Raw genomic sequence first — 27,873 nt, forward strand, 5'->3', positions numbered from 1 at the left:
ATGTTGATAAAACATTTGCCTGGATATGAACATAAAAAGTTGAATTGTGTGTAAAAGTTCACTCTCTCACAGCCCCACTCAACTGCAATCTGTTGTATAGCATAGTCGTGCTCCTCATACTCGGTGAGAAACTCTTCAAGAAATTTGCACATGTCACAAACTTAACGATAAACAGACACTGTTTCACATCAACTGAAACTCAAGATGACTTCAGTGAATCAGGACGAGTAATTTCTTTGGAAAGATATGGACATCTGCCTCTGTAGTTTTCTTCTCAGCTAAACAACATGGGCACTTTGAAAAAGAAAGAGCTTGCCTATACTTTGCCAGCTTCTTTCCCTAAAAGGACGAGAACCCGACAGAGCATTTATCGTTCCTCTCCAGCTTGTCACAAAAGGGGCCACAAGAAGGAGGGAGGGGGGGTCCATAATAAACACACTTGCAGGCATTCTTGACCCCCCACTCTGAAAGGCGCACATAAACACACACTGAAGTGACCTTGTGTGCTGGTTATTTCCACAACACCTGAGAGCGTGAAGGAAGTTTAGCTCTTAAAGAAGTAATCAGAAACAGGCAGCGACACATACAGATTACACAAGCACATGAAACAAGCACAATCCTGCCTCCTGCTAGTGCAGAGAAAATTAATATGCTCAGCAGCACACTGGCACATGGCGAGTCGGCCTCAAATCCACTTATCCCCGACACACATACCCAGATAAATTCCAAGTTAAAAAAAAAAAAAAGACTATGGATGTCTGGTTTGAGGCCCTGCTGAGAAAAAGAAGGAAGCAATATGTGAAAAAAATGAGAAGAAAGGCATGAAACGTAAAAAAAGGGGTGGGAGAGGCACTGAGGGAAAAAGAGAATGAGGGGGTGTCGAGGAGGAGGAGAGTCTGAGGGAAACAACTTAAGACGGTGAGAACAGAGTAAGTACACATTGAGAGCAGACGGAGTGGGAACAAGAAGAGGAAAAGAGAATAAATGCTTAAAACGTCCATCACCAACATACAGGTACAGTAAACCTTTTTAAACATTTTCTGCTTTTTACTTTCAAGTTTGGTTTTACACTGATTTAGTGATGAGGGTTGACCAGGTGCAACATAACAAAGCTTATTTGCTGCATTTAAATTCATTTAACTACAGTATTAGAACAATCATAACTGTAACAAGATGATTCAGTTTTGTGGTTCCCACAGAACTCCGCTGGCTTGTTTCCAGGACACAATATAATGGGGTCACCCCATGAGTTGTATTTTTTCTTTTCAGCACTCAGCATTTATTTATCTAAAGCACAGGATGGAAACCAAAAGACCGCAAATATTTCATATAAACAAAGAGGCATTTCCGAGCAATAAACTTTAGCTAAACAACATTGTTGGCAACAAGCTGAAGAAATTACTCTTGTCTTTTGTTTTCTTTTGTTAAGAGGAGAAACAACCTTTTAAATATCATTCAGAGAGGACAAAAGTAGCCTTGTGGTTGGCATGTGAACACATAGACGCTCAAGCGGATGGCCTGGGGTTAGAATCCAACCTGTGGCTCCTTTTACGCATGTCATTCCCAAATCTCTCTCTCTCCCCGATTAATGACTCTATCCACTGCCCTATCTCTAAATAAAGGCACACAAATATATATGTCTAAGAAATACCATCAATCTTTTTATTATGCAATACCATCTATTGTTGTATCCAAGTTCTACTTTTTGTTGAATGTGTTATGACGCATTGGTCACTATTACAATAGTTTCAGGTCCCTTATTGTGCTTTAAATTTTGTATGACTAAGATCTTGGTATTATTTTTAATATATTGTGTCCATAAAGAAACAATGACTAATATATCAGACTAATTTGACCAACACATAGGCGCCTGTGAGCAATGTTTTGGATTTTTTTATGGTTGTATTATTTGCTCATCATTTGTCTTTTCTTCCCATAGATATGAAGTCTTTGTGCAAGAACATGGATGTGCTTCTCCTTTTTCTGATTGCCGCCCTGCTGCCCAGTTCTCACCTCTTTACACAGGCGACCTCTACCTCTGCTCCCGCCACTCGTCCCCGTATCAATTACACTTCTTTTGATGACTATGTAGAGGAAATACCTGACAGCTCCTCTGACGAAGTGTTCGCCAGGAAGACCACTGCTGTCCAACATGGTCCGCCAAAGCTTTGCCAACATGACTCCTGCTCAGAGAATCAGGAGTCATGTGATGTCTTAGCAGATAAACACGGGTGCCTCTGTCCTGGGGTCAGTAGGGCAGATGTGCCTCCTCATGCACCCCGAATTCAAGCGCTACAGCCAATCAATTCAGGGGCCGACAGAGGGAAGATAGAGATCCAGTGGTGTGCTCCATCTTCTATAGTGTCTGGGTACAGAGTGTGGATAGAGGGAAGTGAAGGCGACAATCTTGAGTTCAGAGACACTTCACGAAGAGGAGTGATCAGCACAGTGGAAGTCGGTACCAAGGTGTGTGTGGAAGCAGTGAACAATGCAGGAAGCAGCCCCCCCTCAGATTTCTCATGTATGCGGTTTTACCATCCTGAATCTTCAGACCATAAACTGTTGGCTTGGGTCATAGGAGGAGGAGTCACTCTCCTTTTAATTCTCATCATTGCAGCTGTGCTCCTTTGGAAGTATAAGGCGCATAAGAAGGCAAAGGGAGACTCAACTGATGGACTGGGGAACCCTACTTACAGCAAAGAGGGGTCTTTGTGATCATGACTAGTTCAACACAGGCAATCCATCAGTTCACACTGTACAGACCGGTTAAGATAGGGGCCTTAAAGGAGGGAAGGCAATGCTGTAATCATGAACAAAAAAGAAATAGTTCCAGTTTTTTATTCATTGTAGAATAATAAGTTGTTTACACTCTTTTTTAGGGATATTTAAACAATGGGATCAAGATTAGTGGTTTTCATTGAATAACACTATATGGTAAGAACAAGGCTAATTTGCGGGCAAATTAACCTTCGTAAATTTAATATAGTGGGGTTTTTTTTAATCGTATCATGGCTGGATATGTTTGTTGTAATAATTTTGTACTTACTGACCTGCGCTTTTTGTAATGAAATAAACTTATTTTAATAAATACTTTCCAGACTCAATTATTTTTTTGTGTGGAAGTGAAACAGTCTGATCAAAATTTTCAGAAAATAACGATTTCAAAAGAGATCTTGTGACTGCCATCTTAAGATTACCCCATGCAACCATTCACTTGTTATGAATATCTGCACTTGACACGTTTTTCTTTCATTAGGCCTAAATCCTTATCAAATCTGTTTCTGTGTGGTGGAAAGTACTTTACTTTTTACAAAATGATTTCTCCATTAAGAAAAATGTACTTTTCTTTACTTGATGACAGAACTTCACTCCACTTTAGAGGATATATTACTTTTTTTTTTTTTTTTTACAAATTACAATAACCAAAATATGACATATGAAGGATATAGAAAACAGAAACTGCTGTGACTCTGTGCCCTAATATAATTTAATAAAAGGTTGTGTAACTATGTTATCACTGTGAAAGGTGCCCTATTGATTGCCTTTACTTTTGAAACTTTTAGTAAACAGTTACAGGAGCCTAATTCCTAATGTTAAAGTCTTAATAGAATACATGTCGTTGAAAGAGAATATTGTGTACATTTTGCGATCCCTATTTCCGCCCATCGCTGTCCGTGTTCATGAAACTACAACTTCAACTACTGAATCTTTTATTTTGAACGTCCCTTTAGTGTGATCAGAATTGTCATTGGCCAATGAATCAAGTCCATCAGGCGGAGTCCCGCCTTCCCTCTACGTCTCATCCACTGATTAGTCATGAACAATATGAGGAAGAATATGTTTGTTTACAGCTTCTTGAATAAGCGTTTCAGTCAGCATCAAATTAGCAGGATGGCCAGCTCAGGTGAGTCTTCTGTCATTTCACTCTTTTTGTTTCACTGACCGATTTAGAGGATTTGTGAATGACTGCCGATTATGTTTATTGAGAAATGTTAAAGTCCACTGACTAGTCAGCTAACATGTTGAGTGAACAGGATATAGTTAGGCTGATGGTTATTACTATTGCATACGATTATCGCAGGTAAAGTTGTTTTAAAAACGAAAGCTAACTTTATAGGTTTACTGGTGAAAAATTCATCATTTCATAGTTATAGCGAGACATGTTCCAGGTAGCCTACTAATACTGTACATGGTTAGTTATCTTCCCATTCCTTATATAAAAAAAAATAAAAAAACATTAAGTTACATGTTCATTAAAAATCATGGCGCAAAGATTAAGAATGACTCAGCAGACACAAAAGGCGTTAACCCGGAAGCTACCTGTGTCCTTAGGGAAAGTCAGCTAGTTACCCAAGCAACTCCAAACAAACTAGTGTTGTAGTGAGGGCACATACAGTCCCTGTTCCCCTGATCTACACACACACACACACACACACACACACACCTTCAATCAGTAGATTATGAACATTATGTTGTCACTGATGCTCACTGCATATTGTGACAGAACAATTTGATGGGTATATTTAACAATCTATCTTGCCTGATTTTTTCATGTGTTTGCTCCCTCATTGACAGATAAGTCAGAAATCTCCTATGACGATCTGAAAGCGCTCATGGCAAAGAGCGAGAAGCTCCTCCTGGTTGATGTCCGCACCAAAGAGGAGGTGGATAAAGGACGAATTCCAGGGTCAATTCACATCCATGGTGAAATTTTAAATTAAGTGAAATGAAACAAAACAGGAAGCTGACTCAATCTTGAGCACAATATTACTAAAAGTATTCAGTCCAAAGTTCCTCTGGATGTTGTTGTTGTATATGCTGTTTAAGTATCAGTGTACTCTAGTCTGTTTGTATTGCACTAGATGTAAATATTTTATCTTTTAGCTAAATAAATGTTTTTCTTCCCTTCATCCCTCCCTCGTTCAATTATTAAGTTGATTCCGTGGAGGCTGCTTTTGCCCTCGAGCCCGAAGAATTCAAGGCCAAGTTCGGTGTAACCAAACCCCCGCTGAATGCCCCCGAGCTGGTGTTCCACTGCCAGATGGGAATGAGAGGGAGTAAAGCCACGAGCAAAGCCCAGGAACTTGGATATGTGAAGTAAATAAGTTATTGGTTATATTTATACACTATATATATATATACACATATACATACAGTTTATGTCTATTAAACAGCCCAAGTTCACTGCAACCATTTCCTTTTCGAACGTCTTGTTGTTTTCTTTAATGTGTTCCTCTACCTTCTGTTTCAGTGCTTCTAATTACAAAGGAGGATTCAAGGAGTGGTCTGCCAAAGAGGGAAACTGATTGACATGCCATTTATATTTGCAATGTGAAAGCCAGAACATTTGAATATGTTTTATTTTGTATTTTGATACATTTTTGTTTTCAAAGGCTGCATTAATGTTTAAAAATGTTTGAAATAAAGACGATTATATAACAACATTTCTGTTATCTACTCTTATTTACATACGTACATGTATGTCTGGGCAAACAATATGTGGATGTGCAAATGTATAAGAAAACAGTTTCCGCCTTAAAGAAAAAAAGGTTTACACAGCTGCATCAAATAAAACTGAAATAAAGTATAGACAGAGAGCATCTTAGTCTGCTGAGAAAACAAGATTCTTCTTTGTGAAAATTGTATTTTATGTGTTGAACTAGTGCATATCTTTTGTGCAACATGATTTGGCTGAAAGAACAAAGGATCTAAAATAAATTCTGCACATTTTTGATCATGTAAAGAGAACCTTTTAATTTTCTCTTCCCATTTGTTTTGTATTATTACCTGTAACTACCCTTATTTTAGCCTTTTGTCTGCTGAACTGTCGCCTGTCATTAAGCTGCGCATGCGCACCTGTTGAAATCCATGAAAGCGCGCGAGCGTGAGAAGTATGTGTTTCTATATATATCTAAGGTGAGGAGTGTCAAATAAAATGCTCAGAGAGATTCAACAGGTAATTGTTTGAATTTGGTTTTGGCCTCTCATACATGGTTGGTGACCGGAGCTTTTGTTTCACGTAAACATTTGTTTGCTATTTTGTTCTCTGAAATGAGCCATGGTTAATATAAGCGTAAAGCCCAAGAAAATAAAAGGCAATGCTACATTTAGCTAGCTGTGTTCATAGTTTGTGTGTATGTGTGTGTTTTTTTTGTATTAATCACACGCAGGTGTTGCGGTTGATAATGTGTTTGAAAGAACAAAAGCACAGTTTAAAAACTACAGGAGGCCTTTTGGTGCTGATATGGACGGACACAGGAGCTTCTGGTCAAACTGTGAACTGCACTGGTAAGACCTGAATATAAACTCTTTCATGTATTCATCCTGATCTCAACATGTGAGCTCTCTCATCCGTCCTTTGAAGGTCCTAATAATTATTTACAGACGAACCTAATGTTCACTAACAACTCACTTAGTATCTATAATAACATGGAAGCTGCTGAAAAAAGAAACACATGACATGTCATAATCATATTTACACTTGGTTCAGTTGCAGCTGCTGGTCCCTGGTGTGCAGGGATACAAATGAAAGACCTCCAACATGGTATGTATTATTACAAATACCTCACATACAAATACAACACAAGCTGTAACTTTTCGTTTCTGCATTAGTCGTCCCAGATTTGGAGAAGAGCATGTTTCAGTGTGCATGGACGCATCTTCAGCCCGACCCCGAGGAGCTGTATACCTTCACTCAACTACATGGTTCCCTTAGATTACTCCTCTCTATTCAGGTACAAACTAGACTCCCCTTTCACCTGCATATCGGCCTGTGTAATGACATAATATTACTCATTTTAAATTGACATCATTTTATGCACAATAGTAACTTAATGGTATTCTTGAAATGTGCTATTATGAAAATTGTCTTTGTTGGATCATATAAGAAAAACCTGAAAATAATCTAATACTCATTGTAATCATATAATGTGTGAATGTGATTATGTCGCTGACATATTGTCTCTGCTTATGTCTGTCGCTCCCTTCAGATTAAAGATACATGTCTTTTCAGTCCAGAGTGGTGCGCTCACATAGAGGCATTCCTGCACTCGTTCAGTCTGGCTAATGCCGGGGTAGGATCTTATTCCCCTCTGAGATGTGCCGATCTCAGGTTACAACAACAGAATTCTTCCAAAGCAGGTTGCAGATATTTGACTTTTGTCTTTTCTTTCACAGATCAAAATCCACCTCAAAATCAAACTCAGTCAGCTGACCACTCAACAAGAGTTTAGGTAGGACTGCTACCTATGCAGGGGCGCAGAGCTCGTGTTTCTCTTTCTCTGATGAGTCTCCCCTCTTTTTAGTGACCTCATGTAACAACAGATTTATTGTAACTTGTGTTCTGCAGTGAGTCACTGGTTTGTTCTGTATCACACAAAGTGAATCGGATTTGTTTTAAAAAAGTTACTTCAAAACATCTTGCACACAAAGCTTTCAAAGCGCTCTGGTTCAAATAGTCCCAGGCTACGCCTTGACTTTATTAGCAACAGTGTTTCAAGGAATGATCCCGATCACGGTTATCTTTTTTCTTGGTTTGCTTTTTTTTTCCACAGCTAACATAATGTTTTATATTCTTGCAGAGGGAAAGTAAAGAGGAGAGTTGCCAGGGGTAACCACCCATCTCGGGTCTTGGACGTCACTTGTCGTACGCAGTCAGTGAAGCCGTCTTTGATATGATTTAATCTGCAGATTCTTTTTTTTTTTTTTGGTTGTCTTACTTTCAGATGAGAAATAATAGAACCCCCACAAATTGTTATTCTCAATCAAAGGCCTCCGCTGTGTGTGAAAAAGGGAAGCTGGTGTCTGGGAGGTCACCCTGTCTGTGGAGGCCAGATACCACTCAGTATCCACCCTGCTGCCATGGATCAGGGCCTGTTTGGAGAACTCAGCATCCAGCCTGTCACACTCCTGAGCCCCTGTGTGCTTCAGTACCCGCATCTGACAACACAACTCACACAGATCAAAATATCCTTTTTCTGATTTATGTGTAAAGAAATACGAGTTGCAAGCCAAAGAGTCGACTGTGTCCGTTGTGCTGGCCCTCTGTGCTTTTTGTAGAGGACGTGGTTCAGCTCACATCCCGAGCCTGTGACTGTGACGTGGTCTCCAGCTGGATGTGAAAGTAGTGATGAGGGTCAACACCTCCAGTCCACGGTCATGGGACACAGCTGCAACAGTTGTGGATTACTCCCTTGGGACTGAGGCTGAGCTCATCCTCCAAGTGACAAAGTTCAGTCATCCTTGGTCTTAATGACCGGTGAGGAACATTCTTGTTTGACTTGTTCTATCTATTTGGGTGACCAATGTGTTTATAGTTTTCATTTTAGACCATCTCTCCTTGAGGATATTCATAGTTTTGCACTTTTTTTTTTTTTTTCGTTCACTTAAAATAGCTATAGAAAGTGCTGTGGATACAAATGAAAAGAGGGAAGTTTGAAACCTCTCATCTAACATGTTTTCCTAATGTTTGATAGTCACACTCAGACAGTTGTAAAAACGTTCAGAGAATCTGACTCCAGTTGGGTGGGTGACGTTTGCTGGCAGCTTCAGATGTAGCGGTCAGCAGTAAAGTAAATGTTATACTGGACTGTCATGGTGACAGAAAAATAACTGACCGATACTCAAATCCCTACCTCGGATCATAAGCTTTGAGAATCATGCGAGATTAAGGAAGGTAAGAAGCTAAACGCCTCTTTTGAGTTGACGTAGTCGTGCTGGTGCGGCCTTCTTAAACGTGTGCGTCTTCCTTGACTTTACATGTGTCCACCTTTTTGTATACAGTCCCTGTAATGTCCCTGTCACAGGCCGGTCCACCTTCTTCCAGAACCTTCCTGCACATCTGGAGTCTCAGGAACTGGACATGCACAGCCTTCACTGCTCCTCCTTCGAAGGTAGACGACAACCACACACACACACACACACACACACACACACCAGCGGATAATTAACTGATCGATAAAGGACGGTTTTCTTGGACGAGATACATGTGGATGTTAAAGTTGGTCTGACGTCAAGGGCTGTTAATCCTGCGTCGAGAAACGACACCCTGAAACACTTAGATTTTTCAACATTTGGCCTGAATGGAAAAATCCTAATTCAAACCACCGGTGTTTATTTATTGGAGTTTGTACATTCAGCCCTATCCTGAAGCTTCTCATAAAAAACTTTTAATGGATCACAAAGCCCGTAATTAGAATCAGAGGAACAGACACACTGGAATAGAAAGAAACATGAGGCTAAAAAACAGAAATTCACAAAAATTCACAAAAAGCCGAGCAGGACAACACTCGGACTCCAACACTGCAGCTCCGGTCTCTAAGAAATAAAAAGACATCTCCTTTGAGTTATATCCACATGCAAATAATCTGCACCAGTGCTTTGTCGTGATTACAAACATTTAGTCCTTGTTTGAAAAGTTGTGTCGCGTCTGTTTTGCAAATAGTTCTCACAGCAGAGGTTTACAGTGTGGGAACAGTTTTTATATTTGTATATTTTCTATTATGCCTCAAAAGTCTTCTTTTGAGGGGCTTGTTGTTCCTTTATTGGAGAGATGTGACGGTGGATAGATCCGGAAATCAGTGAGAGAGAGAGAGAGAGAGAGAGAGAGGACTGCAGCCTCCACACACGGGCCGTGTGGACGAACCATTGCACCACCAGCGTCCCATCAGATGTTCCTGTTTAACTTTAACTATAAAGTCCAGCCTTGTGTGTTCTGTCAGCACCACATAGTTCATCCTTAAATGTAGTTCTAGTTTCCACAAGACAAAAAAAAGGTGTTTCCAAAAAACAATTCTTCTGCCTTTAAATGTTTTTTTTATCGGACAGCTGCACAATATTTGCTTTTAAAATATAAAACATACAGAATATTTCAAGTACTGGACAAGCCAAAGGAGTGATTTAAAAAAAAAAAAAAGTACTGTGTCTGAAGGTGGTGTGAATCTTTACAAAGTAGTCCCACCCTGATGATGAAACACTGCTGTACAGTAAGTTGATGATCAAATCGACACTAAGCTGATATCTCAGAAACTTCTCCATGTAGACTTCACAATGAATCACGTCCAGAAGCTACATACTGTAAATGACAACCAGCTTATTCATCCGCAGTACACAATAAAAGCCACAAGCCCCATGATACAGCCTCTGTCACAACAGCAACATTACTACTGATGACAACAGAAACAATTACAAAACTAGATGGAAACGGTTCAAACTTAAAATGAAATAGAAGTGAAAGCATGAATGAAATGAAATCAAAACAGTAATAAAAAAAATGTAGCCTATGTAAAAAGTTGAACAAGACGAGAAAAAAGCAGAGATAAAACAAAGTAAAGTGAAAGCTCATTAAAATGCAGATCAGAGGAGCCGACACTGTTAATGCAGGACAAGGAACAGACTTTTTAAACATCGGTTACTCAAACTTTGAACTTGAGAAAGCTTAGGGAAGTTTTATAGATAGAATGATTCAATCTAACTTTATATTAATCACTTGCCTCGTCTTAAAGGTGTGTCCCTCTTTTTCCACACTTTGACGTAAACATTGTGATTTTGAAACCTACGGCTACAAAATCCACCCAAGCCTTCAACCTGTGTCAACCTGCAGTGTTATTGTTAAAGTGGAAAGAATCATCAGTCAGAGTGCTCCTTTTTTTGATTCCCCCCTCTTTGTTAATGTTGAAAAAACTGTTTGAACATCCTCTGCAGATCTTGGGCGAAGCGGCGGCTTCGTGTACACAGTAGAACAAGAAAACTCTGAAGATGCAGAGGAAGAATCGAATCCTTCCCCAGTGCAGCAGAGCCTCCTGCTTTTCCTCTTCCTGCAGCACAGTGACCCCTTCACCTGCCAGCTCTCTGATATCATGGGTGAGAGATGGCCATAGTCAAAAATCCTTTATTAAAGTTGATGTTTAATTTTTTTATTATTATTATTTTCTTTTTTGTCGATGTGTAATCCTCCCGCAGTCACAGAGGCACTGATAGAGCACCACCTGGAGGATATTCTGAACAACAACAGGCAGGCGGTAACAACAGGCCTTCAGACTGAGCTGAGAAACACACTGAGAGCCCAAACCCTCAGACAAAAAGCAAGTCTGACAATCAAAGTTAACTATCAGACATGTTATCTCTCTTTAGTCATGTACTGTGTGTTTTTATTATTTGGTTATTTTTTAATAGAAATGTGTGAAGTGATTTTTCTGTCATCTATTTACAGCTTAATGAGTCAACTTATATGACAATCATCTAATATTATATGGCGCATGTCCTTTAAATGCGCATGTCCTTTTGAACATTGCCTGGTTACATCTTCTCAAATGGGAGGATGTCCTTATGTCTCTCTTGATTTTTCCACTGAATTAAAATTGAAAAAAAGAAAAAAAAACTTGGTAGGATTGGTACAGTTAGTTTGTTTATCCCTCTGGGCTCTGCAGGATGTGCTGATTCATGTCATGGTTTTAATTCATTGTTTGAAAAAAAGGGAACAAGCATGAATTAGTTGTTTTTATTACTTTGTTTTGACATAATAGTGTGTGTTTGTGTGTTCGGTGTTGCACGTCAGGAACACAAGAAGCTTGGTTCAGCTGCTGAAGTGATTCTCAGCTCATCCCTCAGTATTGTGAGCTGCAGCAGTAACATGGACTTTAGAAACGCCTGTTTGAACTGCATGAAGGTGAGCGTTGAAGGGATTATCTAATTGGTTAAAAGTCATGTTTTTATATTTATATATGAGCCACAATCAGGAATATGCAGTACATGAAGGCGGAGTGACCAAAGTCAGATTTGCATCCATTTAACGTTTGTGTGTTTGTCAGGTGTGTGACACTCATGACCTGTCGGTCTCCCTCCGTGAATCACTCAGGAGGGTGACATCATGGAAGTTCATCTCTAAGGGCGGGTGCTCCTCAGATCAGGTGACATGGATGTTTGTTCTTAGGAACCGTTCTGTTGCTATAGCAGCACTTTAATTGTTTTACACAGCTCTCTCTTCTCTTTAAAGGGACACCATGACTTTGACCAGATGGAAGAACACCTGGAGAGTGACGAGCCGAAAAGAACAGAAATATAAAATCTGCATGAGTCTCGAAGGAGTTTTGTTCTGTGAGAAGGCTGCCAAAGCATTTTGCTCACTTTTCTTTAAATATGTATTTAACTGATGTTTTTGTGTTTAAGCAGATGTGATGAATTCTAAAAAAAGATAACGTTGCTAAAGAGAACTTCATGATTTGAGATTACCCTGCGTTGAAATGGTTTTCCTGTGTGCACCCTGAAATAAACAACTGGTCAATAACAACACAGACATGAGTAGGATGAAATATTCTTCTGTCCCTGTATACTTTATTAGTGAGAGTGTAAGGTTGCTGTATGTGGTTCATGCTGTGAGACCAGAAACATTAGCATGGTAAACAAGACTGGTGAATAAAGAAAATATTGTAACATGCTTCAGGGCTAACACTACATTAACATTCCCATGATCAATAGAAGTTGGTGTTTGAATATGTCATTTTGGGGTGTGAAGAGAGCATTTGATGTGTGTTTGATGCAGAAAGGGTCTAAGGATTGGATTTATTTGGGTTCCTGAGTAGTAAAGAATGAGGCTGTTTATATTCCGTTTTTAAAAAATTGGCTTGTATCAGAAATAGTAGGCATGCCAATTCAGTTGTGTAGAGCAGAAAGAAAAGTGAATATGGGAAGAGATGGCATAAAATACTGGCAAGAAAATACAAGAAACACAGGTAGACATGGATAGAACATAGAAAGAACAGAAACAAGGCTGGGCAGCTAATGAAAAGGAAGATGAGAATCTGAGGGGAATAAAATCTTTGGTTAAATCATCAGATTGCAAACTGGGAAATCACCTTGTTGTGCTTGAATACAAGTATGAGGAGAAAAGGAGGGAACTGGCACCAGATTTAAAAGGAGCTAAGATAAGTCTCATAACAGAAAATGAGCTTGGCAACACATCAAAGAAAGCTCTTGTTAGAATCTTCTTACTTTCATATTCATGTTTTTTCTTCTTATCTTTAGCCTGCTCTTACTCATCATGCTTTCTTGCTTTTGTGTTTTATCGACTCTTCGGGACTTTGAGATTAGTTTTAAACCCTAACCCTAAGTGTTATCATTTTTTTTTATCATTATTAAATTCTTAAAGGGATTAGAATTAATTGTAAAACATATCATTTTCCCTCATCTTGATGACATGATAATTCAAATCATAGTCATGCTCCAGTCCGGTAGGTGGCGGTAAAGCACCTTGAAGCTGGTCTGCCCATCAAATCAAAGGAAGAAGAACTTTCGCTTCGTAGTTTTCGGAAGTGACGTCAAATCCGGCCGCCAACACTGACAGTATTTTTTCGCGGTAAAATGAAACGAGTAACTTCTGTTTTGAATTCTTAAAATCTGCCGTCTAAGGTTTAGTTTACTTATTTGTGTCGGTATTTACATGGTTTTATAAAACATTTATATTGACAGGTATGTTGTGAAGTAGGTTAGTCAGTGAAACATACATCAGACAGTAAATACTGCAGAGAACAATGGCACCAGTAACAGGAGAAAGCCTCCAATCCGAGCTGGAAATGTTTGACATAGACTGCTCAGATGACTCCGTCCTCGACAAGAGTAAGTAACTAAAGTCTGCTCATTGTATCTGGGTTGTTATTACAGGCTGATATCAGATTGAAGGCTTATAAACTACAGGTATTGTTTGTCTAGTTCATTTCGTGTGGTTCATATACTTGCATGACCCCCTCGTTAACTGCAGGAGATCACAGCTAACATTAATGTTTTCTAATAATTCTTCAGTCTGTGGAAAGATAGGATTACAGTTATTTTATTTTATAAACGGTGTTTTATTTACAGAAGTTGGCATATCTGAAATGATCGTAAATGAGAAAGATTCCTCATTGTGTTGTTGAAAATTTCACACATGTAGAGGCCAGAGACAATGCCTTGCTCAAGGGCTTCTTTTGGGCTGAGCTTGGGAAGTGAACAGGCACCTCTTCAGCAACCAATCCTCCGATTGTGTTTTGATTTAAGTTGTCGCTCCTCAAAGGGGTGGAAGATGTGTCCGAAAATATTTGAGAATCTGCATGATGAAAATGTTCAGGAATTGGAGGTGTGTCACTTTCATGAGTCGTCAGTGTGCTGGGTTTGAAGACCTATTGTTCATCAGGTCTCATCCCTTTGGTCTCTCAGTGGTGGAGCAGTGTATCTCTAACAGGATGCAGGCATATGAAATGGTCCTGGAGTGGGTGGCCTTCAGCACCACAAAGCGCGGACTGAAGCTCACCATGGACACCCTGGAGCAGTTTGAACATGAGGTGAGGAGAGAGTACGATTCTGCCACTGCCTGTTTCCAAATCAACCGAACATGGTGAAAGATCAATTCAAGTATTTTTTTCCTGTGTCAGAAACAAGGTAAGAGTGCAGTTTTTAATTTACAATGTTTTATTCTTCTTTGCAGCTTTTAAGCAAGAAGAATAAGACCAAACAGAGCTTTAGGAAAGAAGAGACCCACAACAGAACCAGGGACATCAACTCACTACATGACTTGTATCCTTCATGAGCTCTCACACTTGAATGTTCGATAATGCCTCGATGTTACAGTCCCTCACCTTATTGTTCAGAATTAAAGCTGAAGTAGAGGAGGAGAATCTACTGGACGCCTACTCTACTCCGGCTAAGGTAAGCTTGACTTCAGACGGTGTTTCTCTGCAGATCTACACTCTGAACATTAATGAAGCGTGATTGTGTGGATTTTAGGGCTCTCAGAAGCGAGCACTGACCACTCCTGAGCACCCGCAATCAAAAAGGACAGCAGCTCTGATGACCAGCCCGGGTCTGCTGCTATCTCCAGCCAGCTTTTCCCCCAGGTGCCCACAACAACAAGACCTCTCCCTGCTTTTCATATCGGTTCAGTGTTAACAAACCGCTTACTTCAGAAACTCTTAAAATCACTTTTACATTAACACTGATCAACATCCGCTAATGTGATCAAGTCCTTTTATAAGCTCTTGTCAAAGGTGTTTCATTATAAGCAAGCCGTGAAATCTTCAGACGACCATGTTTTGAAACACTTGACTGGAGACTGGAATTTGTTTTTCACTCTGCCCTTCGTCCGCCCTCCTCTAAAGTACAACGCCCTCGCAGAAGTACAGCCAGCGAGCAGCCAAAGGGGAGGTGGTGGCGACGTTCGGGGCCGTGCAGGGGACCCGCTGGGTCGGCAAGAGGGCGCTGGGTGCGGACGTCCAACTGGAGCTGCTTGAAGGGCCGGAAGACTCGCTCCGCTGCAGCTACAAATACATGTTCCAGAGGCTGCGTGATGTTCGAAATGGTAACCAAAAAAAAAAAAGTCTGTTTATAGGTTGAACTACATGTGGAAAGATGCAATATATGTGTGTTGCAGAAAACGAGAACATTTCTCCTGAGTTATTGAATTATGAAGTAACCTGGCCAGCCTGAAGGAACCAAAGGAAATGCATCCAAGTCCTTTCAAACCTCATCATACAAACACAAGGTTTTTGAATCTGAAGGTGTTTGCGTTGTTTTTCACAGTTTTGACGGAGAAGATAGAGGAGCTCGGCGAAGGCCTCAGGTCGCACTTCAATATTGAAGAGTTTTCTCCCATCTCTCTGCCGGCCCAGGTACCATTGCTTATTATAATTCTACTTCTATTGTAGTAGAGTAGTGTTTTAATTCTAACTAGAAGCTGATAAAGTTATAGACATTGTGTTACATAAGCCAACAGATCAGCCTACAGTTTAATTTTCACAAAAATTTTTGTTAAAGCTGCTAAGGTTTTTCGCTGTTTGTTTTTGGGGGTTTTTTTACATTTATTTTTGGGCTTTTTATTGCCTTTATTGGAAAGACAGCACAGTGGAAAAAGTCAGAAACGGCGGGAAAGGAGTCACAGGTCTGATCTGAAAGCCGAGTGAACCTGTGAAATTATAAATATTAAATATATTGATGTGTGGATGCAGGAAAATGTTCGCTGTGAAGGTGGCTGGTTGAGGAATAGTCCCGTCACTCCCTTCAAGTTTAACATCCTTATCTGTACGAGTTCAAACAGGGAAGAAATGGGACTTCGCGTGCTGGTTAAGTTTACCTTAACTACATGCTGTGACTCATCAGCCTGCTGTGTTTCAATGTCTTCCCCTGCAGGACAGTATTACTGTGTTGGGACAGGTTTGCTGTGACAGTAACGGTAAACTGAACGCACAGTCCGTACTGTTGGAGGCAGGACCAGAGCAAGGTGGCCAGCAAGTCCCTGTGGACCTATCAGAGCTTAAAGAGTACTCTCTGTTTCCTGGTCAGGTGAGGAGAAGGAAGCTTGTTTGATTATCTCTGAGCATGACACCATCCTGTGTCTCCATTCAGGGTCTGTGTTACCATACCAACAGATTAAATGCTCTTCTGACAAATCCAAATAAAATGTTGTGTAATCCCAAGACAATATTGTGTTGTGACGGCTGCACTAGCGAGGTGGTCTCTCCTTTACCTGTGCACTGAGTTGTGTGCGGCAGGTTACAGGACCACCGAGAGTAACGGAGCATGCCAAGGACCTGGGCTGGAGTGTCACCCAGCGTCTGACCGAGAGCTCTGACAACAGTTCAACACCTCTCAGAGCATGAAACTCATCCATCAGGGGAGCCTTTATTCATTGACGTTATCGTGCTCACTCGCCCCCTCAGGTGGTGGTGATGGAGGGCATGAACACGACGGGAAGGAAAATGATGGCTTCCAAACTGTATGAGGTCAGCAACAACAACGTGTTAGGTCTTCCTCTTACAAAGCAATGTGCGTGTCCTGTTCATGGTTTTGTCTTTTTAAACAGGGAATTCCTCTTCCATTCTACACCTCTGATGTAAAAATGGAGACCGATGAAGGTATTTATTTATTTTTTATTATTATTGTTTATTTTGTTTTCTGGAATATCGCTGACATAGATTTCACACTAACTCTTTTGTGGCAGAGCCTGTGAATGTTCTGGTAGCATGCGGCCCGTACACTCCCTCTGACAGCCTGATGTTTGACCCTCTGCTGGACCTCATTAATGTCATCGTCAGAGATCGTCCTGATGTCTGCCTGCTGGTAAAGACAATTATTTATTCTTGAGGGTTGCTCCGTTAGAGACAGACTAACTGCTCACATTAACTGTAATCACATGACTGCACTGCTTTTTCTTACGTATCCTTCTTCCCCTGCAGCTCGGCCCCTTTGTGGATTCCAAACATGAACAAATTGAGGTTGGTCTGGACTGCCCACACGTTCACTTTTTTTTTTGCTTAAAATCTAGATTGAACCTCCTCTCTTAAGTCAATGCATGACGATGTTAACTTCCTCTGTTTAACACCATAACGATCAGCTTCCTGCTATGCATTTTTGACCGTCTCCCTTTCTTCATTAGAAAGCCCAGGTGACCGAGACGTTTGAGGCCATTTTTTCAAGATGTATTGAAAGCATTGTGGATGGGACAAAAAGGTATGTCTCATATCTCCCGTCACTTTGGTTTCACTATTTTAGCTCCTGAGCGTCTCCAAAGAGCAGCATTCAGCGCCTTACCGTTTGATGTGTCTAAAAATAAAAACGTTTTTTTTACCATCCTGGATCTTTTATATTTGTTTGTTTTTGCCAGTGTTGGCAGTCGCCTGGTGTTTGTGCCATCCCAGAGAGACATCCACCATCATTTCATCTATCCACAGCCCCCCTTCATCGTACCGAACCTCAGCAAGGACCAGGTGAGACACACACATGAAAAAGATTTCATGTAAGATTCCCAAATCTGATGCGAAACGAACCTTTTGTTGGCAGATGAGAGGTGTCTCCCTCTCTCTGCTTGTTTGGTGAACATGTCACACATTTTGTTATCTTACAGTTTCTTTCTGTTTGCTCTCTGTAAGCGTGTCAGCATGGTCCCTGACCCCTGCACACTGCTGATCGACGGTGTCACCTTTGGCTTGACATCCACAGATATCCTCTTCCACATGGGTGCTGAGGAGATCAGCTGGTGAGGAAACATGTTTGCAGAATTTTTTTTTTTAGTTACCACACACGCCTTCTTTCGTTTTGTTCAGTTTTTGAAACTTGGAATTATGTCCAATATCACGAGCAGCTGTTGCATATTTTAGTTAATTTATTTTTTGTCATTTTGAATTACTGCTTATTTTATTGCAGTGGGACTGGATCGGACAGATTTTCACGCATACTAAAACACATGCTCACCCAGAGGAGGTAGGAGCTTTTAAAGAGTTCACATGTTCTTTTTATTTAAGCATTAAGCAACCAAAAAAAAAAAAACTCCAACTCGTGTGTTTTCACTTTAGTTACTACCCACTGTACCCCCCTGTGGAGGACGTCAACATGGATTACGAGAAGTTTCAGAGCTTTGGTCAGATGCCGTTAACTCCTGACGTTCTCATCGTACCTTCTGAGCTGCGCTACTTTGTGAAGGTAAACACTGTTCTGTTGACAGAAAATACAAAGAAGTTAACAACTTAATCAGACTAAGAAAAAGTCAAAAAAGGAAGTTGTTTGCTGTTATAAAGATTATATGTAAAGAATACATTTTACTTGACGTAAAAGAATGAGAATAAATCTTTGTATTTCTTCATTCTTTAATATTTACATTTAATGGGTTCTAAAAAAAACACCTCATCTCCCCATGTGCTTAGGACGTGAGCGGCTGCGTTTGTGTGAATCCTGGACGGCTGACCAAGGGCCAAGTGGGCGGGACCTACGGCAGACTGCTCATTCAACGCAGTGCTGCGCCAGATGATGGGAAGAGAGTGAGCCCGTGTTTGGCTGCTCAGGTGGTTAAAATCTAAAGGAAGTAAAGACTTAAATGCTCAATGTCAGCAACAAAAAAAAGAAAAACTAGCTGATCCAGGACTGGTTTACATGTAGCGTTAAACACAGCGCACTAATTGAAGACGTGCAAACAAAAATACACAATAAACTGTTGAAACCATCCTCTGGTTTGGTTTGTTGTTGTGACAAACGTTTGGACAGTGTCCCGTTCTATGGTCAGAATATTACACACTGATAAAACGGCAATAATAAACTCTTCAATAAATTATTCTCACACTTTGTACTCCTTTTGGTCTGTCTGCAGTATTTCTGTATCTTGGTTTTTATAAAGCGGAGACGAATGCTGTGTGATCAGGTTTCATCTCCATCTCACATTTCCTACTTATTTGTGTGTGAAATTAGATCTGGTTGGAAAAAAATTCATGACTGATGCCCATGTCATTCTGTTATTGTTGTGGAGTCATTCTCTGTAAAAATAAATAAATAAAACGTTTCGTACAACTGCTTATTCTTTGTCAGTCCATCACATTCAGTCGTAGAAGTGGTCGAACTCATCAGAGTCACTTTGATGATCCGTCTTCGGTGATTTGCACCGCTCCACGTGGAAAGTCTCCACCTCGTCACTGTTCCCTGGAGCAGAAGTGAAACGGCGTGAGAATCAACCTCTTCGAAATCATTTTTTTCTATTTTCGAAACACGGAGTGATTGTGATGACTGTACGGTACCTTTGAGTTTCTCATCAGAGCTCTTCTCCTTTTCTCTGAAGAAAAAAAAAAAAAAAGGAAACAATGTATTTCAGGCGTAAGTTTTATAAGCAAGAGGAAGAAGAATGAACTCACTGTTTTTTCTGTGATTGTTCTTGAGGCGCGAGTAGATGCTCGATATCCTCATCGCTGAAACTATTTGAATCTTCATCAGGCGATTGTGTTACACTCCCCTCATCATCCTCTTCCTCATCTTCAACTGCCTCAGGAATCATGTAGATCTTTTTATTAATTCTGAAAAACAAGATTACATTAAGTTCAGGTGCTCTCATGAGCAAAAGAGATCGTTTATTATTTTAACATTTTACCTGTTGTCCTGAGGTGCGATGATACTGTCGTCTGAATCTCCTTCTTCCTCTGGTTCTCCTGCCCTCTCACTTCTTTGATCTTTCTCCTCCTCACTTTCTCCCCCGTCCTCTGACTCCCCACCCTCGTCCATTTTGCCCTCTCCTCTTTCACTCTCATCCACGTCCTCACCTTGAGAAGATGCAGAACCCCGTGTCCCACGCCCGCCCTCTTCCTCGGCATCCTGCTCCTCCTTCTCATCCTCTGCTCCTGTCTCATCATCTTCCTCGGTTGTATTCTTTATATGAGAAGACTCATCTGCCTCATCCTCATCCATCTCCTCTTGCTCTTCATCTGTCTTACCGTGCTCTTTTTCCACATCGTCTTCTGCATCTCCTCGATCTTTCCTCGGCTCAACATTTTCTTCTACACTGCTGTGTTCAGAGCTCTCGCTCTCCTCCTTATCTGCTCCTTTTAAACTTCCCTTTTCAGTCTTTACACAAACACTTGAAGATTCCTCCTCCTTATGGGATCCAGACTCAGGAGTATCTGCTTTTTCACTCCTAGATTCCTCATTATGACTCTCCACCTCTTCTCCTGCGGATTGATGTTCTTCTTTGGGGCTCCTTGAGTCACCTCTCTTTCTCCTGCTGCTCCCTTCTTTCACCTCCTCCTCAGCTCCTTGTGATTTAACAGCCTGTCCCCGACTTCTCCTGCTCCTTCTGTTGCCGTCTTTCTCCAATGAAGCGTCACTTTCTGAGCTTTGTGGTGCTCTGGCTGCAGCAGAGATGATTGCATTGGAACTCCAAGATGCACTGGATGACGAATGAAGAGAAAAAGATACAGAATAAGATATGGTAGCATTTTGAGTGAACTAACATAAAGTTATCCATCCAGAATATTTCTTACCCCTGAGATCTGAGTGCTTCTCTTTCCGAGGAGGAGCTCTGTGATCTTCCTGTCTTTTCAATTTTCTTCCCTCTCCTGTTCTCTCTACTCACCTGATCAGACACTCCGCTGCTTTCACTGCTCTCTGCATGGCTGCTTGACAGGCGAACTTGAAACACAGTGTGAACAAAGGCCAAAATCATCCCAGAGTCAAGGGGAAGTACAACTTCATAGTCGAGAGTAATCGTAAAAAACACACTGAAATGTTCTTATCCTCACCTGGTTTGACATCCAGCTCCTGGGAGAAATGACTCCCCCTGCTTCCACCACCTCCTCCCCCACGAGAGCTTGATGATCTGCTTGTGTCAGCATTTTCCTCCACAAGCCATGCGTCCTCCCTCTCTATAGGAAGCTCCTCTGTGTGGCGCTGATCCAACCGGACCTCCGAGTCTGAGGGGAGTCCAGCTGCACCCGCAGTCAAGGACCAGGGATAGTCCGGCTGCAGGGGCCCCCAGCCAGGGGAACAATGACCCGATGTGGAGGCAAGGTGTGGGAGAGGGAATGGGTGGAGATGTGAGTAGATGGGTGGGTTATGAGGGGAAGGCTGAGGTTGATATGGTGCTGTGATGGGAAACCTAGCCGTCTGGTAATGAGGGTGAGTCAGCCAGGAAGATGGCATGAAGGGGAGGTGAGGGGAGCCATCCTGGTTGAAGCCCAAGTTGTTGTTTTTGTGACTTTGAGGCGGAGCAATGTTTTGAGTCTTTGCATAAAGGCCTGCAATCAAAGATCTGTGTAAATGAAAGTTTCTTGGTGACAAAAAGACTTAATTTATTCAAAATTCAGAAATAAACATAACATTATTCGAACTTGAGTATGAATGTTTTTGAAGTCTGTGAGGAAGGAGGACAAACCTTGTGAAGGTAAAGGTTGATCAGATGAGGACTTTGTCGTTGCTTCTGTGTTTTTAAGACATGATCTCAAATACTCCTCCTTCCTCTATTAAAGATAAACATACACAGAGTCAAGAAGTCAACAGGAATCCTCGTACATGTGAATGGAGGCGTCCTTTCCTCACAACTTGTTGATCAACAGAAACGATGTAAATCTTCTACACATTGGCATTGAGAGTTAGAAACAGCTGATATACTATAATAATTATTTTTCTACCTTCTTCTGAGCCATTTGTGTTTGTTTCTTGAGTTGCTGCTGCCAGTGGGGAGAGTTTTCCTTCAGGTATCGCTCATACTCTTTCTGGAGGGAGTAAAAGGTAAAAAAGAAAAGCTCAGTTTTGTGGAGGCAGGAATGAAGTACAGTTTGTTATACAGTAACCAACATAATGGCTTGCTTTCGTAAGACACTTCATTCGTCTGTATGTGAGCGTTTTTGTGTGTGTGTGTGTGTGTCTGCGCACCCGAATAGTTTTCATGTTCGCAGTGAGGGTCAGCATCTCTCTCAGTGCATCCTGGGCTTCTTCAAATTGCTGCAGCAGCTGCCTGTTGTGGTGTTTAGCTTTCAGCTCTCTCTCCTTCAGCTCCTGCCACCGATGCTGTAGCTGCATCGCAATGCTGCACAACATATACATGTAGACAGATTTAAAAGATTTAGACTCAAAGAAGCACAATACAAAGATCTTGCTATCTTGTATCTATGCACTTACAGATTTTGATGACTCTGAGCGGTTGAAAAGTCAGCCTGCAACAGCACAGGTCTGTTGAGAATGTAAGGGGCAGTATATCAGTGCAAAAACTTTCCATCTGACATTACTGTGTAGCTTACGTTGATTTTTTTTTCTTTTTTTCAGGGAATGAACAAGAGCGATTTTCTTATCTTTAGTTTACAAATCCCATTCAACATCCAGATCTATTGCTGAAAAAAGTACAAAAACTGAGATATCACAACCTGACCCTGTGGCACCATTTAAATGCCTTACCTCTTTTTTAGATTGTGCGCTCTTTGTTTTGTGAAAGTGTTTCTTTCAGTGCCCGTCAGATTTCCAAGAGACAGTAAATTCTCCTTCTGTGCAGCCATGACAGCAGGTTTTCAGTGGATGGAGAGATTATCAGGGATTAAGGTCTGTGTTTTTAGGGGGAGGGACAAGAGGCATGCTGCCATCCACACATGGGCATTTTAATGTGGCAAAACAGTAGAGACATATTTTTTAAGGCTATACATTTATTTATTTCAACAATGCTTATTGGTTAATGAAATATTGCAAATTCAGCAGTTAAACTGATGCAGGCAGTAGGGCTCGAGCCAGAAGTGGATACCTCTTGTCTTCTGCATTAGACTTTGCATTAAAAATGGCAATCATTTAGATATTACATATTCTTCTTAAATAGTATTTTTTGTCAATTTATATAGTTAGAGATCAACATGAAAAACATTGTTTTGCTGCGGAGCAAGCGGCCTTAAAACTTGATCTGGAAAAAATCTGCTGTTAAAAAGAGACAAATAAGCACAGATATGTGCAGATAAAAAGATAAAGAGCAATAAACATTCCAGTCCAAAATAAATTAAACCTACTCTGTTTTTAAGCATAGACTGTATAGTTTTAAGGCATATCCTTTTTGGGACGTGTTACATGAGGAACCAAAGTATGTTGTTGCATCACGGATGTATTTTCATGTAACACCCACTGACAGGAGCTTGATTCCGTGTAGTATCTTAGTCAGGGAGGTTCAGAGCAAATGAAGCAACTTTTTACTTTTACAAATGAAGACATATTGGGTACGCGTCATGTCTTGTGAAGTTTTTAATCAGGTATAATAAACTAACGTGTGTGGGATTTGGGCTAAAAAGTAAAAAAAACAAAAAAAAGGTAGCCAAGGTGCGTCTGTCAAACCAGTCCTTCCAGTGAGCTCGTCGCCCTTTGAGCTGTCTTCAGGTGAGCGGACAGGAGCATGACGAGTTTAGCGAGTAAAGCTTTCTGCCGGGTGGAGAGGCTGTGTCACCACCTCCCTGTAGTCCTCAACACCGTCCTGGTCTTCTCCATCACCGGGGAGGTGAGCTACCTGGTGATGGTCGAGGCTCCGTTGGAGGCAGACCAGAAGAAGACGGACTGGTCCACCTGGTGGAAAGCCGTCCACCTGCTGGCCCAGTACTTCATGCTGGTTAACATCTGCTGGAACGCCATGCTCTTCCTCAGAACCAGTCCCAGCATCAGAGGGGTGTTCCTGGAGGGAGGAGGCTTGGGACAGGGATGGAGGTAAGAAGGATACTGTGCAAATATTTATATTACTGTGCAAATATTTATATTCTATATTTTATATACTGCAAAAATGACATTTCATACTGTGATATTTATACTTTTATATTTTATACACTGCTAAAATTACTTTTCATACTGTGATATTTATACTTTTATATTTTATATACTGCTAACACTACATCTCTTACTGTAAAAATAGTTATATTTTTGTTTATACCCTGCCATGGCTCACGTCTCATACAATGCACTATTTATATTTGACACCCTGCTTTAGACCTGCTATCTCATACTGTGTGATAAGATATCTGATGTCTGTTTATCTATTTAAATTTAGTACGCTGCAAACTGTACTTCTTTTTGACCCATACGCTTGTTGTTGTTGTTGGGTTTTTTTTGTTCTAGCTGTGTGCACTTTAAGGTGAAGCCACACAAATGATTATACTGAAACATACAGTTATATTTTAGACCATATTGTTCTTTAATTTAGTACTTCATATGTAGGGGCAGAGAAGTTTAGGCCAACTGATAAACAAAATTGCTATAATTTGGTCAATTTCAGCCTCCAAAAGTGATATAATACAGGTATTAAAGTTTTCCATCAAATGTACTAAATCTCTTTTCAGCCTTCTTTATACAGCTGATCAGACAGTGAACTATGTGTGGAAGTGTGCTATGTACAGCAGTTGTGGTAGAGAGTAATAATACATTTTATTTGTTTGATGGCACCTTTCAAACCACCCAAGGTCACCTAAAATCATAAAATAACCCCGAATATTAAAACCAAACATTGACATAAAATACAAAAGACAGTGGAGTGTGCAGTGACCAGTTAGAGTGAGTAAGCCAGTTTTAACAGGTGGGTTTTGAGTTTGGATTTGGAGGTGGAGCTTTTTAGTTCTAAATAGTGTTTAGGGACCCATTTTCCCCTTTGAATAAAATTTGTGAATTTACTTAGGAAGATATAGCATAGAATTGTTTCACATCTCCAACTTTCAGATTTCACTACCAAATCTACAAAGTGCACCTTTAAACGCCAAGTCAGTGTGACAGTTTTCTGGTGTGTTAAGTTAAGAAACTTTACTGGATGTCCTCTAAATCTACCTTTTTCAGTGAGGTCTATAAAACATGCTTTTTGATAGCCAGTTTCATCTGTGAAACGTTGTTTAGGAACAATTTGGACCCTGAATAATAATAATTTTCTCTCTTTTTCTGACACAGGTACTGTTACACGTGCGAGACTCACACTCCCCCTCGCTGCTCCCACTGCTATGACTGCAATGTTTGTGTGCTGCGGCGAGATCACCACTGCGTCTTTTTTGGCCGCTGTGTGGGTTTCCGTAATTACCGCTACTTTCTGAGCTGCCTCTTATTTATGTGGTCTGGGCTCCTGTATGCCACCTTGATGAATGCAGAGGTCTTCATTGTCATATTGAAGGAGGGTGTGACTTTGCACAGCGTCCTGCTGCTGCTCATACCCTGGATTATGCTTGTTTCAGGTAGGAGATGGTTTGTGCCTCATTAATTGTCAGGCATATCGCTGGCAGTGATTAAACCAGTGCTTCTGTTCTGTCTGTCTCAAGGCCAGGTCTCGGCACGAGCATTTGCCTTCGCCTTCATCGCTGACACCTGTGTGGTGGGCTTCCTGCTGGTCTCTGCCTTTTTCTTCTTCCATGTCTTCCTCATGTTTCGGGGACAGACCACCAGGGAGTGGTATTCCAATCGTAGACCCTACAGCCTGGGACTCCCTGGCAACCTGAGCCACTCTCTGGGCCTTCGCTGGTACATCTGCTGGCTCTGCCCACTCATCCAGTCACCTCTACCTGGAGATGGGATAAACTTCCAGGTCACTGGTTCCCTGGACCCCACCCGGTAACAGCTGAAAACCTGGTCATGTACAGGCCATGTAACTCTACGTTGGTGATGGTTCATGTTTTGGAAGCAGCAGCAGGGAACATCACCTCAGCTCCAAAAGAGGTCGCTTGGGTTGTAAGAATGGTGTGGTGATATAAGATGTGAACAGGTACAATTTAGCTGTGCTCAGACTACATTGAGGGTGTACTGTGATTGGCTGACCTCACATGTTCTTCTGGAATACTTAGCACTGAAAAAGTTTGCAAACTGCACTGAATTGAGAATGTATTGTATTGATTATAAAAAGTTAATCATTTTAAATCCTTTTCACTCATCAACAAATACATTATCTGACTTAAGGTTATTTATTCTTCTTGAATTGGTGACACTGACAACTTAATTGAGCCTTTCTCATGCAGTTTATTTTCTGTCAATTTGAAGATAATAGTTGCATTATTCCTGAATATATATAAAATACACCGTGATTAGCCTCGTATCTGCAGTTGTGCCTAACCTACAAGTGTCATTATGTGCTTGTGCTGTCAATGTCATACTTCTCGAAGAGGTTCAAAGTGATGTCTTAAAAACTACAGGAGAGCCAAAAATACACAGTCGAAGTTGAGTTTTGCTTTCTAGAGTTGCAGTTTACAGGGTACACAATGTTGAATCTACCCAAAGACTTCCCTTTAATTTCCTTGTAGTTCACGCTATGTTGTTTATCATTTACACAGCAAGGGACTACTACGAACCAAATCAACCTGGCCTCAGTCAGCCACTGTAAATACTGTATACATAACTTTAAAGTATCCTCTTTGACAGTGTAAATACAGAAAATGTACTGTTTTATACAATACTTAAGAAATTGTTCTTATTGTGTGCTTTCTTAGCAGTTCATTTAGCTGTTTTACAAACCTTTGTCACCTGTGTTACTTATTGTGTCAGTTTTCTGATGTACACTTCATACATGGATTTTTGACACAGCTAATGTACTCTGCAGCGCTATAAATAACAGAAGTCTTTAAGTTACCTCATATCAAAGTCTATTTTTCTCTCTTCTGCTGTTTGCTGGCCTTAAAAATGTGGTGAATATATATTTACATGCATGACTTTTTTTTTTTGCACAATGTATATTTCTGTTTTTGTGTTTCTTTCGTGCTTTGACAGAATCACACCATTTGAGGTTTGGCTTTGCTATCTGAAAATTATTTGATAAATTGGGCTAATGAAGTATTTTGAAAATTAAATAAAAAAATGTTTGATTGTTGACAATGATTTATAATTTCACTTGCATAGGCTATGTTATTTTTTAGTTAATAGACCGTTCAGATTTTAAAATAAGCGTCTTTAACAATCTTGTTCATGAACATAATATTACCAGAGGTTTTCCTGTTTGATGTCCTGTTAGCGGGTTAAGCTAACCATGACTGTGTCTCCATGGTAACCCGGTTTGACAGCCAGAGTCAAACTTGAGCTTCTTTAATTAACCAACAATTTGGACCTCATCAGTGGTAATACATTTTTTTTCTACGATTGTATAAAACATAATCTGTTTGTAGTTTGTTAACTTAAACACATTTTTGTTGGAACTTCAGGTTAGCTTCCTAGCTAGCTAATCAACATGCTAACTAAACAAGGTTGAGAGTTCTGTAAGTTACATTTACTATAAATGCTTCGTAAACTTAATTATGTTAATGAAGTGTAATGTGTTTGGAACCTAACATGCCATTTAATAAAGTTGGACAATCTTAGTGTAAACTGCATGAAAATGAATATTTAGACACTTTAAAAATTGGTTTTAGCTTTGATTAAAATGCTAACAGAGTGGTCATATTTCTATAAGTAATAAGGTGTTTCTACATGTAAATATATAGGAATAAGCATATGTTATAATAGTACAATACGTTTGATGGATGATTTTATGTACATTCAACCTTTTGTTAACCTCCAGCACCATGCAGGAGCAGGTCAGCAGTATGGATTTACAGCTGGAAAAGATGTGAGCTATGTTTTCAGACCAACCAATGGATTTTACACAGGTTGTTTGAAATTCTTCATATAAAAGCATTACAAATTGTTTAA

The 27,873-nt window shown here is 40.5% G+C and overlaps 6 protein-coding genes and 1 long non-coding RNA gene across 9 annotated transcripts in view; 6 read left to right on the forward strand and 1 right to left on the reverse strand.

The window, feature by feature from the left end:
• Positions 1-589: 589 nt before the first annotated feature.
• On the forward strand, positions 590-2,893 carry LOC306829484. The gene is made up of 2 exons (XR_013779863.1): positions 590-1,014; positions 1,940-2,893. It is a non-coding gene; the product is annotated as an uncharacterized lncRNA (long non-coding RNA).
• Positions 2,894-3,722: 829 nt separating this feature from the next.
• tstd1 (thiosulfate sulfurtransferase like domain containing 1) lies at positions 3,723-5,444 on the forward strand. The gene is made up of 4 exons (XM_079352878.1): positions 3,723-3,904; positions 4,576-4,704; positions 4,935-5,097; positions 5,252-5,444. The coding sequence occupies exons 1-4, from the start codon at positions 3,817-3,819 to the stop codon at positions 5,304-5,306; spliced, it is 435 nt and encodes a 144-aa protein (XP_079209004.1). The 5' UTR covers positions 3,723-3,816; the 3' UTR covers positions 5,307-5,444.
• A 118-nt stretch (positions 5,445-5,562) lies between these two features.
• On the forward strand, positions 5,563-12,290 carry top6bl (TOP6B like initiator of meiotic double strand breaks). Its single transcript, XM_079352877.1, has 14 exons — positions 5,563-5,956; positions 6,171-6,288; positions 6,491-6,544; positions 6,613-6,734; positions 6,990-7,073; positions 7,177-7,232; positions 7,581-7,652; positions 7,770-7,965; positions 8,768-8,891; positions 10,702-10,860; positions 10,960-11,081; positions 11,555-11,665; positions 11,808-11,906; positions 11,993-12,290. The coding sequence occupies exons 1-14, from the start codon at positions 5,936-5,938 to the stop codon at positions 12,059-12,061; spliced, it is 1,407 nt and encodes a 468-aa protein (XP_079209003.1). The 5' UTR covers positions 5,563-5,935; the 3' UTR covers positions 12,062-12,290.
• A 993-nt stretch (positions 12,291-13,283) lies between these two features.
• On the forward strand, positions 13,284-19,306 carry pola2 (polymerase (DNA directed), alpha 2). Its single transcript, XM_079352092.1, has 18 exons — positions 13,284-13,611; positions 14,188-14,312; positions 14,456-14,544; positions 14,619-14,676; positions 14,755-14,864; positions 15,126-15,325; positions 15,547-15,635; positions 16,153-16,305; positions 16,683-16,745; positions 16,826-16,877; positions 16,964-17,082; positions 17,199-17,237; positions 17,399-17,472; positions 17,627-17,729; positions 17,892-17,998; positions 18,166-18,222; positions 18,315-18,441; positions 18,663-19,306. Exons 1-18 carry the CDS (start codon positions 13,527-13,529, stop codon positions 18,813-18,815), a joined length of 1,803 nt encoding a protein of 600 aa, XP_079208218.1. The 5' UTR covers positions 13,284-13,526; the 3' UTR covers positions 18,816-19,306.
• A 21-nt stretch (positions 19,307-19,327) lies between these two features.
• Positions 19,328-22,480, reverse strand: LOC306829443 (uncharacterized protein; the record flags this gene model as incomplete). Its single annotated transcript, XM_079352485.1, has 10 exons — positions 22,393-22,480; positions 22,147-22,300; positions 21,903-21,986; positions 21,647-21,731; positions 21,015-21,509; positions 20,757-20,904; positions 19,871-20,662; positions 19,638-19,796; positions 19,524-19,558; positions 19,328-19,428 (listed from the first exon to the last, which is right to left on the reverse strand). Exons 2-10 carry the CDS (start codon positions 22,291-22,293, stop codon positions 19,328-19,330), a joined length of 2,046 nt encoding a protein of 681 aa, XP_079208611.1. The 5' UTR covers positions 22,294-22,300; positions 22,393-22,480.
• Positions 22,481-23,296: 816 nt separating this feature from the next.
• zdhhc24 (zDHHC palmitoyltransferase 24) lies at positions 23,297-27,063 on the forward strand. 2 transcript variants are annotated; one of them, XM_079351735.1, is made up of 4 exons: positions 23,297-23,495; positions 23,581-23,940; positions 25,162-25,439; positions 25,524-26,801. In XM_079351735.1, exons 2-4 carry the CDS (start codon positions 23,636-23,638, stop codon positions 25,814-25,816), a joined length of 876 nt encoding a protein of 291 aa, XP_079207861.1. In that variant the 5' UTR covers positions 23,297-23,495; positions 23,581-23,635; the 3' UTR covers positions 25,817-26,801. The 2 variants fall into 2 exon arrangements, with proteins under 2 accessions (XP_079207861.1, XP_079207860.1); XM_079351734.1 differs by having other exon boundaries at positions 23,298-23,940; positions 25,524-27,063.
• Positions 27,064-27,198: 135 nt separating this feature from the next.
• The window catches only part of LOC306828978 (uncharacterized protein), a 35,797-nt gene continuing 35,122 nt past the window's right edge, over positions 27,199-27,873 (forward strand). For both annotated transcript variants that reach the window (XM_079351733.1, XM_079351732.1), the window contains exons 1-2: positions 27,199-27,302; positions 27,743-27,790. In XM_079351733.1, coding sequence (XP_079207859.1) covers positions 27,747-27,790 — 44 coding nt within the window. In that variant the 5' untranslated portion in view covers positions 27,199-27,302; positions 27,743-27,746. The remainder of the gene's footprint in view (positions 27,303-27,742; positions 27,791-27,873) is intronic.

Source organism: Symphodus melops, assembly GCF_947650265.1.
Source record: "Symphodus melops genome assembly, chromosome: 9".
Taxonomy (NCBI): domain Eukaryota; kingdom Metazoa; phylum Chordata; class Actinopteri; order Labriformes; family Labridae; genus Symphodus; species Symphodus melops.

Excerpts from the sequence above, each read along its gene's own strand:
- tstd1 (XM_079352878.1), top strand. The coding sequence starts at position 3,817 with ATGAACAATATGAGGAAGAATATGTTTGTTTACAGCTTCTTGAATAAG. Across the intron at positions 4,705-4,934 it reads AGGGTCAATTCACATCCATG|TTGATTCCGTGGAGGCTGCT; the intron begins GTGAAATTTTAA and ends TCAATTATTAAG. Across the intron at positions 5,098-5,251 it reads CAGGAACTTGGATATGTGAA|TGCTTCTAATTACAAAGGAG; the intron begins GTAAATAAGTTA and ends CTTCTGTTTCAG.
- top6bl (XM_079352877.1), top strand. The coding sequence starts at position 5,936 with ATGCTCAGAGAGATTCAACAG. Across the intron at positions 6,545-6,612 it reads AATGAAAGACCTCCAACATG|TCGTCCCAGATTTGGAGAAG; the intron begins GTATGTATTATT and ends TTTCTGCATTAG. Across the intron at positions 6,735-6,989 it reads GATTACTCCTCTCTATTCAG|ATTAAAGATACATGTCTTTT; the intron begins GTACAAACTAGA and ends CGCTCCCTTCAG.
- pola2 (XM_079352092.1), top strand. The coding sequence starts at position 13,527 with ATGGCACCAGTAACAGGAGAAAGCCTCCAATCCGAGCTGGAAATGTTT. Across the intron at positions 14,545-14,618 it reads ATCAACTCACTACATGACTT|AATTAAAGCTGAAGTAGAGG; the intron begins GTATCCTTCATG and ends CTTATTGTTCAG. Across the intron at positions 16,306-16,682 it reads ACTCTCTGTTTCCTGGTCAG|GTGGTGGTGATGGAGGGCAT; the intron begins GTGAGGAGAAGG and ends TCGCCCCCTCAG.
- zdhhc24 (XM_079351735.1), top strand. The coding sequence starts at position 23,636 with ATGACGAGTTTAGCGAGTAAAGCTTTCTGCCGGGTGGAGAGGCTGTGT. Across the intron at positions 23,941-25,161 it reads GGCTTGGGACAGGGATGGAG|GTACTGTTACACGTGCGAGA; the intron begins GTAAGAAGGATA and ends TTTCTGACACAG. Across the intron at positions 25,440-25,523 it reads CTGGATTATGCTTGTTTCAG|GCCAGGTCTCGGCACGAGCA; the intron begins GTAGGAGATGGT and ends GTCTGTCTCAAG.